The sequence below is a fragment of the Microtus pennsylvanicus genome, chromosome 17 (genome assembly GCF_037038515.1).
Source record: "Microtus pennsylvanicus isolate mMicPen1 chromosome 17, mMicPen1.hap1, whole genome shotgun sequence".
Lineage (NCBI taxonomy): Eukaryota > Metazoa > Chordata > Mammalia > Rodentia > Cricetidae > Microtus > Microtus pennsylvanicus.
Window position 1 is genome coordinate 4008650 of NC_134595.1, and position 12304 is coordinate 4020953.

The 12304-nt window shown below is 45.1% G+C and overlaps 3 protein-coding genes and 2 non-coding genes across 6 annotated transcripts in view; 3 read left to right on the top strand and 2 right to left on the bottom strand.

Annotated features, from left to right (window-relative positions):
* The window catches only part of Ndufs1 (NADH:ubiquinone oxidoreductase core subunit S1), a 36201-nt gene extending 35675 nt beyond the window's left edge, over positions 1 to 526 (bottom strand). Inside the window, exon 1 of one of the 2 annotated variants that reach the window (XR_012908191.1) lies at positions 261 to 392. The gene's annotated coding sequence lies outside the window, so the exon portion shown is untranslated. Of the gene's footprint in view, positions 1 to 260 lie in introns of both variants that reach the window. The other variant, XM_075951860.1, reaches the window with a different exon arrangement.
* Positions 527 to 697: 171 nt separating this feature from the next.
* On the top strand, positions 698 to 4283 carry Eef1b2 (eukaryotic translation elongation factor 1 beta 2). The gene is made up of 6 exons (XM_075951861.1): positions 698 to 966; positions 1257 to 1379; positions 1950 to 2076; positions 2310 to 2376; positions 2695 to 2820; positions 2923 to 4283. The coding sequence occupies exons 1-6, from the start codon at positions 887 to 889 to the stop codon at positions 3075 to 3077; spliced, it is 678 nt and encodes a 225-aa protein (XP_075807976.1). The 5' UTR covers positions 698 to 886; the 3' UTR covers positions 3078 to 4283.
* LOC142837248 (small nucleolar RNA SNORD51) lies at positions 2153 to 2231 on the top strand. The gene has a single exon (XR_012908236.1). It is a non-coding gene; the product is annotated as a small nucleolar RNA SNORD51 (small nucleolar RNA).
* LOC142837249 (small nucleolar RNA SNORA41) lies at positions 2492 to 2623 on the top strand. The gene has a single exon (XR_012908237.1). It is a non-coding gene; the product is annotated as a small nucleolar RNA SNORA41 (small nucleolar RNA).
* Positions 4284 to 5592: 1309 nt separating the features above from the next.
* The window catches only part of Cmklr2 (chemerin chemokine-like receptor 2), a 62030-nt gene continuing 55318 nt past the window's right edge, over positions 5593 to 12304 (bottom strand). Inside the window, exon 3 of the mRNA XM_075951610.1 lies at positions 5593 to 6889. Coding sequence (XP_075807725.1) covers positions 5793 to 6866 — 1074 coding nt within the window. The 5' untranslated portion in view covers positions 6867 to 6889 and the 3' untranslated portion in view covers positions 5593 to 5792. The remainder of the gene's footprint in view (positions 6890 to 12304) is intronic.

The following is a 12304-nucleotide window of genomic DNA, read 5'->3' on the forward strand; positions in this document are numbered from 1 at the left end:
CACGGAGAAAGAAGCTCGCAAGCCCGAGCTCCCGAAGGTCTTCCAATCGTCCTCCCTTCTGCTCCATCACACCAGAAGCTAAGGCCGGACGGCCTCACCTGCTGGTTCTCCCGGGTTTCCGAGGCGGCGGGGCGGGAGGCGGTACCCAGTCAAGGACAAGAGGAGGAGAATGACTTGTCTGCCCTAAAGGATACAATCCTGCCGAGAAAGAAAACACGTGCTGGCAGAACTTCAGCCCTCCCCCTTAAACACGTCCTCACCTTTCCTCCGGAGCCCACTGGGATGCTCCGCTGACTCGTCCGGAGCTCTCCGACCCCTTAGAACCCGGCCGCTAAGTCAATATGGCGGTCCCGGCTGACTCCGTCACAGGAGCTGGTGGACGGAAAGCGAGGAGGGACGAAAAACCCAGACTCGACAATTTCCCCTCTTTGGCCCTGTTCGGCAATTTCCGTCAGCCCGAATGAGAGCCGAGAGGAAGGGGAGAGGTCGACTTGGACCTGCAGTTCCGCCGGAAGTAGCCGAGGCCTCGAGGCCGAGCGCTTTCGTTCATCTCCGTCTCCTCAAGGGGCGTTTCCCTTACTTTCGGAATCCTTGGAGGGAGGCACTTTAAAATGCCTCTTTTATTCATTTCTTCCCAAACGCAAGGGGTGACCCGCGGACAGCCTGTGGGCCGTTTAATCCGCAAGTCCCAGGTTGACGTGGAGGAGCGGGACGAGTGACGCATTTTGACCTTTCACCTCTAGCCGGTGCCGCGGAGGGGGAACGCCTCCGTCTCTATATAAGGACTTTTCCGGCCGGCCCGGGCCCTTTTCTCCCTCAGCGCCGGCCGCGGGCTCCTGGCGCTCTGTCCCTCCGCCGCTGCGGGCCTCCGGTTACAGCCGACGCCATGGGCTTCGGAGACCTCAGAACCCCCGCCGGCCTCCAGGTGCTCAACGACTACCTGGCGGACAAGAGCTACATCGAGGGGTGAGCCGGGAGGCCGGGGCCACGTGGCGCGGGCGCGGCGGGAGGGAAGCGGGGCGTCCGGGCTCCCGGGCAGGTGGGCTGATGGGAGGATGGTGCAGCCGCTCTTAGCTTGCACAGGCTCAGACAGATGTTTGGTGCACTTAAAATGAAAAGCGACTGAAGAAGCAACTTGGTAGCCCCGCAATAGTCGCCACTAGCCGGTTGGACGGATGCAGAGTTGGTCACACGTTGTGTCGTATATTGTGTCTTCCTTTGAAAGGTGTGTGCACGTGTCTTTGTGTCACCGGCAGGTATGTGCCATCCCAAGCCGATGTGGCGGTCTTTGAAGCAGTCTCTGGCCCACCGCCCGCTGACCTGTTCCATGCCCTGCGCTGGTATAATCACATCAAGTCTTACGAGAAAGAAAAAGCCAGGTAAAAATAAAAATGCCTTTGCACCACCCGGACTCTCCCATGGCAAAGTCGGGTCCAGGTTAGCGTTGTTGGGCTGGTGTAAGCTGAATTTCTTGGTAACCTTAGAAGGCCAAGAGACTGAAGTCCTCCATTTCCTCATAGGACAGGTAGAACATGGACAAGAGTCAAAGTTTACCCCACACCTCCCTGCCAGTGTGCTTCGACCTGGGGAGGGGGCCATCGCTGGGGTGAGAGGGTAGCTCATTCATTCAGTCCCTGGCCTTCTGACACTACCAGCACGGATGGAGAGTTTGGGGAGTATACTCCAGTTAACTAAGAAAACATAATGAAAGCTCAGAGATGTTCGTTCTGAAAGAGTTAAGCCATAGTGAGTATTGAGTATGTTGTCTCCTGTAGTACTAGTGTTGGTTGACTGAAGAGTCGGGCACACGTAGTATTTTTACCTGGGGCTGTGCTAAAGCGTCAATAACCAGAACAGATTGGTACTGGGAAAGAAAGACTTTGTGTTTTGTCTAGTAAAGGAAAGAGGTGTGGCACCGACCTAACCGTGGTAGGATGTTTGTTTTCAAGTCTGCCAGGAGTGAAGAAATCTTTGGGCAAGTATGGCCCTGCCAGTGTGGAAGACACCACAGGAAGTGCAGCTGCGGATGTCAAAGATGACGACGACATTGATCTCTTTGGGTCAGATGACGAGGAGGTATGGCTGACATCTCTGAGTATATTGATAAGGCATAAATGTAGGTACTGTATCAGGGCCTGGATTCGAACCCTCACCGGGTACATGATGAATAAAACCAAATCACCATCTTTCGGCTGAACTCCTGATGGATTTGCTTTTTACTGATGAACCTGGTCATTTCTGTAATGGCCCTGTCATCACACTGTATAAGCAGAAGATAACCAACTTCGTGGATTTTTTTCTCTATACAGGAAAGTGAAGAAGCAAAGAGGCTCCGAGAAGAGCGCCTTGCACAGTACGAATCAAAGAAAGCTAAAAGTAGGTGATTCTACAGTCGTGTGTCTTCCTTGTTAAGTAATAGTGCGAGTGGTCTGTTCCAGAGCTTGACCCTAACGTGGTTTTAGTCCTCAGTAGACATCTCTGCTCATACGAGGTCCACAGCTACTGGTCTGCAGCTGATCTTACGGTGGCAGTTGTAGCATTCCTCTGTGGGATAGAAACTGTTACACAATTTCATGCCTCTTTCTTAGCCACACAGAAAGAGGAATGCGCGTGACAGACAGGTGGGTTTTGTGTGTGTTTTCGTAAGAAGATGGTCAGTTGAGTAAGGGTAATGCATTTTTAACTCTTTTCCAGAGCCTGCGGTTGTTGCCAAGTCTTCCATCTTACTGGATGTGAAGCCCTGGGATGATGAGACAGACATGGCCAAGTTAGAGGAGTGTGTCAGAAGCATCCAGGCAGACGGCTTGGTCTGGGGCTCTTGTAAGTTTAATGGTGGTGTTTTGAAGTTGGAATTTATATACATTTTCATTGTTTTTCCATCAATAAGAGTTTCCTAACTCTTCCCTTTATGTTCTTTTGTAGCCAAATTGGTTCCAGTGGGATACGGAATTAAAAAGCTTCAAATACAGTGTGTAGTTGAAGACGATAAGGTTGGAACAGATATGCTGGAGGAGCAGATTACTGCTTTTGAAGACTACGTACAATCCATGGATGTGGCTGCTTTTAACAAAATCTAAAATCATCGTCAAGTCAGTGTACTTGAATAAAAGCTAGAAAAAATCCTGGGCTCTTGATTCTGTTATGAGAAATGGTATATGCTTTCATTAAAGGGAAGGCTTCAGTGGCCATATAATCCATTAGTAATAGAAAGTGGGGGCTGGGAAGATGGGTGGGTCACTCAGCAGCAGGTCAAGCCTGATGACCAGCCTGGCCCACATGGTGAAAGGAGACTGACTCCCAACATGTGTTTTATGTAGTGTTATTGTTCTGCGATTATAATTTTGTGGCCATTGGTAATACAGCTCTGTTACTGACAGTCACATGGTACTGGTGGATATGGTCTATTTTGGCCAGACATCAAGATTAATTTTTTTGAAAAATTGAATCTTGGGCCAGTAAGATGTTTACCACCTGGGTTTTCAGTCCCTAGAGTCTAGGTGGGCGGTAGAGTGGTGCTCGGTCCTCTGACATTCACATACGTACATCCTTGAGCCATGGTACATATGTGTGTGTACCACATGAGTGCCTGGTGCTGGATCCCCTACACCCAAAGTTAACTATGTAGGTGTTAGTGCCTGATTCCTTCAGCTCTCCCATGAGTGTTTCATTGCTGCTGTATCTGAGGAGGTAAGTCATACAATCACAGCCATTTCCAAATGTTAGGAATTATTTAATGTGCTGAGCTATAGAGGGGTGAACCTTTTGTTAGAAATGTAGTCTGACTAGGTGGTACATGCCTTTAGTTTCAGACACGGGCAGGTTTACAGAGTTCTAGGACAGCTAGGGCCAGAAGTATAATCTGGTGTTAGCATTATGTCCTCATAGGAGTACTGTGTAGGTTAACTAGTTCCCAGGCCTCCCACACTCCCATGGTCTTGTGTAGGTTTATGAGGTAGTTGAGTGTGGGGTGTTTTCTCTTGAAGCTGTAAGCAAACGCTGGCTGAGGTGGGCAATATGCTAAAAGCTACTGCCAGTGATTGTACTGCCCCGAAAGGATACCGTTGTAACACATCAGCTATTTTGACTTCATGTTAAATACCAGATGTAGTTTTTACAGTTTGGATGTTGTATCTTTAAAGCTTTCTGTATTGTGTAGATGGGGATCCAGAAAAATTAACCTAGGGTTATGTCACACAGCCTGACCCTACTCTTGCTCTTGGTATAGTGACGCAAGCTACATATTGTAAAGATTTATTTAATAAAATACGCACTGAGGAAAATTCAGGTGCAGCCTGAAATAGTGGGAAAATTTTTTCAAATTTGTTAGGATCATAAGGGCCAGCAGAGGGCAGTGTCAGCCACGGGAGCCGGCAGAGGTTTATTCCAGAACCACGAGAGCCGGCAGAGGGCAGCACTTGCCCTTCTGGGGATCCATAGTGCTTGAAAATGCTGACGAACACAGGCATAACGGTATCTTATTTAGCTTATACTGGCGTCCACGTAAACCAAAGAAAGCCTGCGCTTTGAAGTAGTTCTGCGTTCAGGCCAGCCCACCCCGGAATGTGTTTATAGTAACTAATCTACACACTTGTACACAACCAGATTTTTCAAATTTCATGATGCTCTAAAGAACTAAAACAGAAAATTGTAGGCATGTTTCGTCAAGAAGCAAGAGGTCTGTCCCCCTCCCTTTGAAACAAGGCTGTATGAGCGGCATTTGTAACCCTCAGTAAACAGGCCTGAGGATGCAGCTCCGTGGAGCGCTTGCCGCTTGCACCTTTGGAACTGAGAAGTATGACCACTCTGGACAGAGTCAAGGGACAGATGTGAGAGAAAGGACAGTTGATGAACTGAAAAATAAGCCCTGGCACAGTCATAAAATGTGCCAACTATTCCAAGCTAGACCAGTTGCATCGTTATCTACCTGAGGTTCCAGAACCTCAAAATTGAACTATGCTAACAATAAATTACTTAAGTAATTAGATTTTGGGTCAACTTAGCAAATAAACAGTTAACAGAAATGAAAGTTTTAAGCCAACATAACTAACTAATACTTTAATTTGTAAATTATTAAAAAGTTGAATATATATATGTATTATACTATTAAAATATATTTGTATTCAATTTGTTTATTGGAGCTTGAGGCCAACCTAGACTACACAGTGAAACTGTCCCAGAAAAAATTTTTTTTTGTTAATTTTCTCTTTTAGTAACTGAAAAGGTGAAGATCAGGGAGCGGGGGAGACACCCTAGTTGGTTAAGTGCATTCAAGGAAGCCTTTAGATAAACACACATTAGAAAAAGCCTGACGTGGTGGCAGGCACTCAGTGTAGGGCTGTGGAGGTGGAGACAGGCAGATCTCTGGGACTTGCTGGCTAGCCATCAGCCATCGTAGGCAAGCGAGGAGCAACAAGCAAGGTGTGCACACAAAATGACCCAAAAGGAAACCAAAAAAGAGGCTGATGCCTTTTCAAGATGAAAGTTGCTATAATTAATATAATGTGGTATGCATTATAAAAACGATTTATTTAATCGGATAGATATATTGCGGTACATCAATAGACACAGGCTAAAACAGTGGCGTGGGGGGGGGGGGGGAGTTTTAGGTTGTTAATATCACAGTCGCCACCAGAGGGCAGCCAGACAGCGGCATCATTTAAATTGCAAGGAAGAAGAAATCTACATTTTATACCCACGCAAAAATATAAGGCCAATACACTGAACAAAAACAACAAAAATATGGTCGATTTAGATCAGAACAAAGGTTCATCTGAAAGGAATTTTTATGAGGTTCACGTGAAGAATCCATGCTGGTTTCTGGGAACACGGTCTGTTTCTAGGCTATTGAGCTGTTCACTGGCTGTGACAGGGCCGTTGACTTCCCACAACGAATGCTTCAGTATCTCAGCAACAGAGGCCCGGAAGTGAGCTTGGAACTTCTTGGTAATCAGAACGTAAAGGATGGGGTTCAGGCAACTATTGAGGAACGCCAAGCCAGTAGAGAGAGGGACTGCCTGCTGCAGCACGTGCTGGAAAGAGCTGTCGTGGTGGATGGTGAGTTCCCAAAGACTAAAGAGGTGATAAGGAGTCCAGCAGACCACGAAGGCAATGACTACAGACAGGACTGTCCAGAAATGCTTACGGGACATGGGGAGGCTTCGCTTCTTCACCTTGAAGATGAGACACAAATAGCAGAAGCTCATTGTCAGCAGAGGGAAAAGGTAGCCAAAAAGGAATTTCACCCAGGTCAGAACATGGTGTCTCATCAAGGTGAGGTCATGGCCATGCTCCTGGAAATTGTTATAACAAATAATGTGGTTATTGACTTCCAGAGTGTCGCGGAAGTACAGGCTAGGACCTCCAAGCAGAGAAGCCAAAAGCCAGACAGATAGAACAACAACCAGTGAGTTCTTTAGCGTTCGGTGCCGCTGAGATGAGACAGGATGGATCAAGTGGAAATAGTGGTCCAGGCTGATCACTGTCAGGAAGAAAACACTGGAAAACATGTTCAGCTGGGCAATGAAGGAATTAGCCTTGCAGAGCCACAGGCCAAAAGGCCAGTGGAAACCCAAGGCCACATAGGAGACGTACAGGGGCAGGAAGAGAAGGAAAATGAAGTCTGCAATGGCCAGACTGAGGAACCAGAGAGTAGTGACTGTCTTCTTCCACCTAAATCCCATGAGCCAAATGACAAGGGCATTTCCTGGAATCCCCAGAACAAATGCTAGGACACACAACAGCAGGGAGACCCAGTGAACAATTTTCAGATGCGTCTTCTCCTCTGAAGCAGACTCCTGTGGGTAGTATTCTAAGGTATAGGAATAGTTCTCAAATTCCTCAAATAATGCTTCCTTTGAGACTTCCATGATGACCTTGCAGATGGAGAGAGCTGTAAAAGCAAATTTTAATGGAAAAAAAAGCTTAAAGAGGAATTAGGTTTGATGAATAAAGAATCTAAACACAAAAGTCCTTCATTTTATGACTGTACCGGGGCTTATTTTTCAGGCTTGTGTTTATACCAAAGATGGCCATGTCCCCATTTCCCTGCTTCTGCTCTCAAAGCTTTTGAGAGTTCATTTGCGATTCAGTAATTGTTAAGTTAAAATGATCCACTCCATAGGTCAAGTCCCCCGTCCCCAATACTTACAGAGCATTACAGTGCATTAGGAGAATCTTGACATTCAGCAAGCATTTGTTAAGCTCCCCGTATGCGTTATTTTCCATCAGATGCGGAGGAAAGCAGATTGGTACTTAGGCAGTGGAAAGTTCCGGGTTTGTGATTGCAGCCCTGACTGCTAGCCCCAAAACAACAGCTTTCTGGATGATTCTACTTCCATGACGCTAGTAAGAAGTGAAGATTTTGACCAAATATTTTATGCCCAGAATTTTGTTTTTAGCTGGTGTTAGTATTTAATTAGAAGCCTTGAGCATGCCAAGCAGACACTTTAAAGCAAGGTTCGGCCCCAGCCCTGAAGATGATGGGAATGCTCCTAATCAGTTATCAACAGAGCTGGCTTTTCAGCTGGAAGATATCTGTACTTCTGCTGTATTTGGCTTTGGGTACTTTTTGTTTTGTTTTGCTTTTTCCCTTGTTTTGGTTTGTGAGACAGGCTAGCACTCTGTAGGCCTTATCTGTAGGCTTGCATCTCACTGTATAGTCTAGGCTGGCTTAGTCCTCACAACAACACTTCTACCTCAGCCTTCCAAATGCTAGGAGATTGATATAAGCCACCACCCCGAATAAAAGGTATCTTTAAGAGTAAACTTCATTATGGACCATATAATTTTCACATCAATTTCTTGTATAATGCATTTAAATTTTTATTCCCATTGAAATTCCTTTGCTTTGAATTAATGTGGATTATTTTCTATAATTATGACAAAAAATTAGCCAGACAGTGGTGGCGCACACCTTCAATCCCAGCACTTGGTAAGCAGAGGCAGTCAGAACTCTGTGAGTTCAAGGTCAGCGTTGACCTGGAACAGAGTGAGTTCTAGGACAGTCAGGGCTCCATAGAGAAACCCTGTCTCAAAAAACAAAAAACAAGACAAAACCAAAAAAAAAAAAAAAAAGAAGAAGAAGAAGAACAAGCTGTAAGTGGGCAGGCAAGATGGCTTAGCAGGTTAAGGGGCTTGCTGCCAAGCCTGATGATGTTTGAAATGCAGGACCCACACGGTGAAAGGAGAGAATTGTCTTCTAAAAGTTGTCCTTGATCTACCAGTGTTCCGTGGTACATGCTCTCACACAAGCACAGGATGGGTGGATGGACGGACAGACAGATAGATATAGAAAGATAGACATAATTTAATCTTAAAGATAATGATGAAAAAACTGAGCAATAAGAACAGTGGAAAGGGAGTTAGCAAGATGCATCAGTGTGTGTGGAGAAATGGCCCAGTGGCTAAGAGCACTAGCCTCTTCCAAAAAATCCCCAGTTCCTTTCCTAGTACCTATCTATATCTGACGCACAACCTTATCTAACTCCTGCCTCAGAGTATCTGCTGCCCTCTTCTGGCCTTTGCAGCTACTGCATGTGATACTCAAGACATACATGCAAGTAAAACAATACATAAAACATATTTGAAATTTTTTTTAAATGGATCAGTGGTTTAAAGCACTGGCTGCTCTTCCAGAGGTTCAGTGTTCAATTCCCAGCAGCCACATGGTGGCTCACCACCATTTAGAGTGGGATCTGATGCCCTCTTCTACCATGCAGGCATGTATGCAAACAGAGCTCTCATAGACATAAATAAACACACCGTTTAAAGATGGATCAGTGGGGAAAGGTGTTTGGTGCCAGGCCTGAATACCTGCGTTCAGTCTCTGCGAAAGAGAGAAGAGAACCTGTTTTTGAAAATTGTCCTCTGATTTCTTCGTACCTGTCATGTTGTACCCACCTCACAATAAACATATAAATGAAAATATAATTTTTTTTTTAAGAAAGAGAAAAGAAAGAATGAAGCACAATGAGGCTGTGTGCATGACATCAGATCTTGTAGACAGGAGGATTATTTTAATTAAAAGAAAATTATATGTACGGATATTTTGCCTGCATGTGTACCATATAATTGCCTGTAGAGAGCAAATGTGAGCATCGAATCTCCTGGGACTGGATTTACATACAGCTGTGAGCCACTTGTGTGGGGTGCTAGGAATTGAACCCAGGTCTTCTGGAAGGGAAGTCAGTGTTCTTTACTGCTGAGCCATTTCAAACAAAAACTTTATGTTGCATAGTCCATCATACTGTTATGTTTATCTACTCATCTTTAGTGAATAAAAGAAAAAAGAGAAAACTTATGAAAGAAAACAGAAAATTTCCCTTTATTCTAACTAAGTCAAGTATATCAAGACAAATATACACACGCATGCATATGTGTGTTTTTGAGAGTTGATGGGAGGTATGGCTGAGTCTCAGAGGTGATCTGGGCATAGACAAGAGTTATGTTGGGCAGAAACAAAAAAAGAGGGTGGCTACTAAGTAGATGTTAGCTCTTCAAACTCACATTTAAAGCCGGGCGGTGGTGGCGCACGCCTTTAATCCCAGCACTCGGGAGGCAGAGGCAGGAGGATCTCTGTGAGTTCGAGGCCAGCCTGGTCTACAAGAGCTAGTTCCAGGACAGGAACCAAAAGCCAGGGAGAAACCCTGTCTCTAAAAATCAAAAAAACAAAAAACAAAAAACAAAAAAAACCCCTCACATTTAAAGAAAATATCATTTATAAAGCAGCCAGGTCTTAGCTACAGTGACTTTGCACTGAGATGTAGGTTTTCTCAATTTGGAAATGCATAATAATGCCAAAATGAGGCTTTTAGACCTGACTGAAAATAGGAAATAGCTATGGTGTTAGTCCAAAGCCATTTGTGGCGCTAGAGGGTCAGTAAATAATTCTCATCGCAGTAAAGACTAATAAAGATATTTATAATCATAAAACATTTGAGTCGCCACAAAAATAACTACCAAGCTGCAGTGTAGACGTGGAGAGAAACGTGTGGAAAATGCTTGGGACAGAGCCAAGCTGAAGAAACCGCCCTTGACGTCCATGGTCTGGTGTGCTGAGAATGTGAAGGGGCCCGAGCTATCACATTCCTGGGTGATATGTATCCACACACTTAGGCGTCTGTCCAGTTCTGGAGTCGGCAGGAATTTACAGAACTAAGCAAGCTGGCTTCTGGTCAGCTCAGGATTTAATAGATGGTAAAGAAGTTTGAAACGCTTTTCTGAACAAATAAATTTTACTATAAAACTTTGGTCAGAAAGTTTCAGCGGCAAATAGCCTTTGAAGCAGGTGACTCTGGGGAGAGGCCATCTGGTGAGAGCGTGTGTCAGCGACCTTCTAAATGAGGCATTAGACCAAGTGTGGCTGCAGAGGAACCTTGGTGCTGGTCATCACCATCTCCGTGCTCAGGGGGCGAAAGGGCTTCGGGAGTTTGAGAGGAGCCTGGACTATGTGAGACCTTGTGTTAACAGCAATGATTCCTGCTACAGAATGTGTAGAAGTTGGATTTAAATTCTGTAACACTGAGGTGGATGGTTTTTCTGACCCATTGAGGAGATATATACTTAGCAGAGTCTGAAGGGGGTTTGGACTTTAACCTACTTTGACAAAGGAAGATTTGATGCTGTTGACGTTTGTCTGTGAAGAAGACGCTCAGCAACAGACTACTTATCCTGTTAAAACCATGGACCTTTGGTGGCCATGGTAAGGTACGCATTTAATGCCAGCACTTAGAAGGCAGGGCCAAGTGGGTCTTTGTAAGTTAGATGAAGGCCAAGCTGGTCTATGTAGATACAGAGTTCTAGCCCAACCTAGGAAACATAATGAGATTGTCTTAAAAAAAAAGGCAAATAAAACCATGGGCCTTAGAAAGACCATGTTTTGTCTATGATTGGATAACAGGAACAAAGAGAAAGAAAAATAACAAATAATCTATTGTGGGGCTGGTAGTGGCGCACACCTTTAATCCCATCACTCTGAGTCTGAGGCATGCGCATCTCTGTGAGTTCGAAGTGAACTTGGTCTACAAAGCTAGTCCCAGGACAGCCAGGATTGTTACCCAGAGAAAAACAAAACAAAATGAAACAAAACACCTCCCCCCCAAAAAAAAGAAAGAAGGAAAGAAAAAAGTTATTACCATGAGAGAAACTTTAATTAAAGCCACAGATCCCTGAGCCAGGGGTCATACTTAGTCAATGGTGGACAAACTTTTATTGCTGTTGAGATAAGGCAGGATTTCATGTAACTGTGACTGGACTCGAACTCCTGATTTCCTGATCCTCCTCTACCCTCTGAGAACTGGGATTAAAATCATGAGCTACCATACTCAGAGAACAAAACTATTTTCAATGGATTTCTTCTTAGCTGAACAAAGATTTTTGGGAAAGAGAGCAGGTGTATATGTGCTCTATTGTGTACATATGTCCGCATGCGTGGGGCGGGGTGGGGATGACTTAAGTCATTTCTCAGTATTCTCCACTAATTATCAGACGTGAACTATATACCACACCCTAGAATGTACTCAAGATGTTTGGCACCACTAGAGCATCCTCCTGCCCTTTGGATAAACAGTCCCTTGGAAGGTGTCAAGGCACAGCCAAGTTTTATGAAATACCCTGTTTATTTACCCAAGGGGAGCAAAGAACATTTTTTTTTTTGTTGTTGTTGTTGTTACCAGGGTTTAGGATAGAAACTAGGGCCTCTGGCATGCTGAAGGCTTGACACTATAATCCTGACACTACAGAGCCAAAGGGGATCACTGTGAGTTCAGGGCAAGCCTGGGTATATATACAGCTAGCTCCAGGCCAGGTAGGGTTAATGAATTGTTAGATCTTGCCAAAAGAAGAAAGGAAGAAAGGGAAGAAGGGAGGAAGAGAGGAAAAGAGAGAGGAAGGGAGGGAGGAGGGAGAGAGAGGGGAAGGAAGGGAGGGAAGAAGAGGGAGAGAAGGAGGAGGAGAGAGGGAACAAGGAAAGGGGGGATGGAAGGGGGGAGGGAGGAAGGAAGGGAAGGAATGAAGGGGGAGGGAGAAAGAAAGAATAAAAAAGGACTGGAAGTTGGGTATTATACTGACAGCCTCTGTTTACTATAGGTAGCAGAACTGAAATCGTGAGACTGTATCTTCCCGGCTAACCCTGTCCTTTACTGGAGAAGTGTCTTGCTTTCTTTATAGTCACCATGTCATTTACTGTCTTTGGTGCCCTACAAGGAAGGAGTGGACTTGCTTTGGTCTGGCTGGAAGCAGTAAGAAACATAAAGGACTGTTCTGAGGAAGGTCTTTGAATGTCATGCCCCCGGGTTTGGATTTGATT

Coding starts and splice junctions, on each gene's coding strand:
- Eef1b2 (XM_075951861.1), top strand. CDS start 887: ATGGGCTTCGGAGACCTCAGAACCCCCGCCGGCCTCCAGGTGCTCAAC. Junction 1,380..1,949: donor TACGAGAAAGAAAAAGCCAG/GTAAAAATAAAA, acceptor TTTGTTTTCAAG/TCTGCCAGGAGTGAAGAAAT. Junction 2,821..2,922: donor CGGCTTGGTCTGGGGCTCTT/GTAAGTTTAATG, acceptor GTTCTTTTGTAG/CCAAATTGGTTCCAGTGGGA.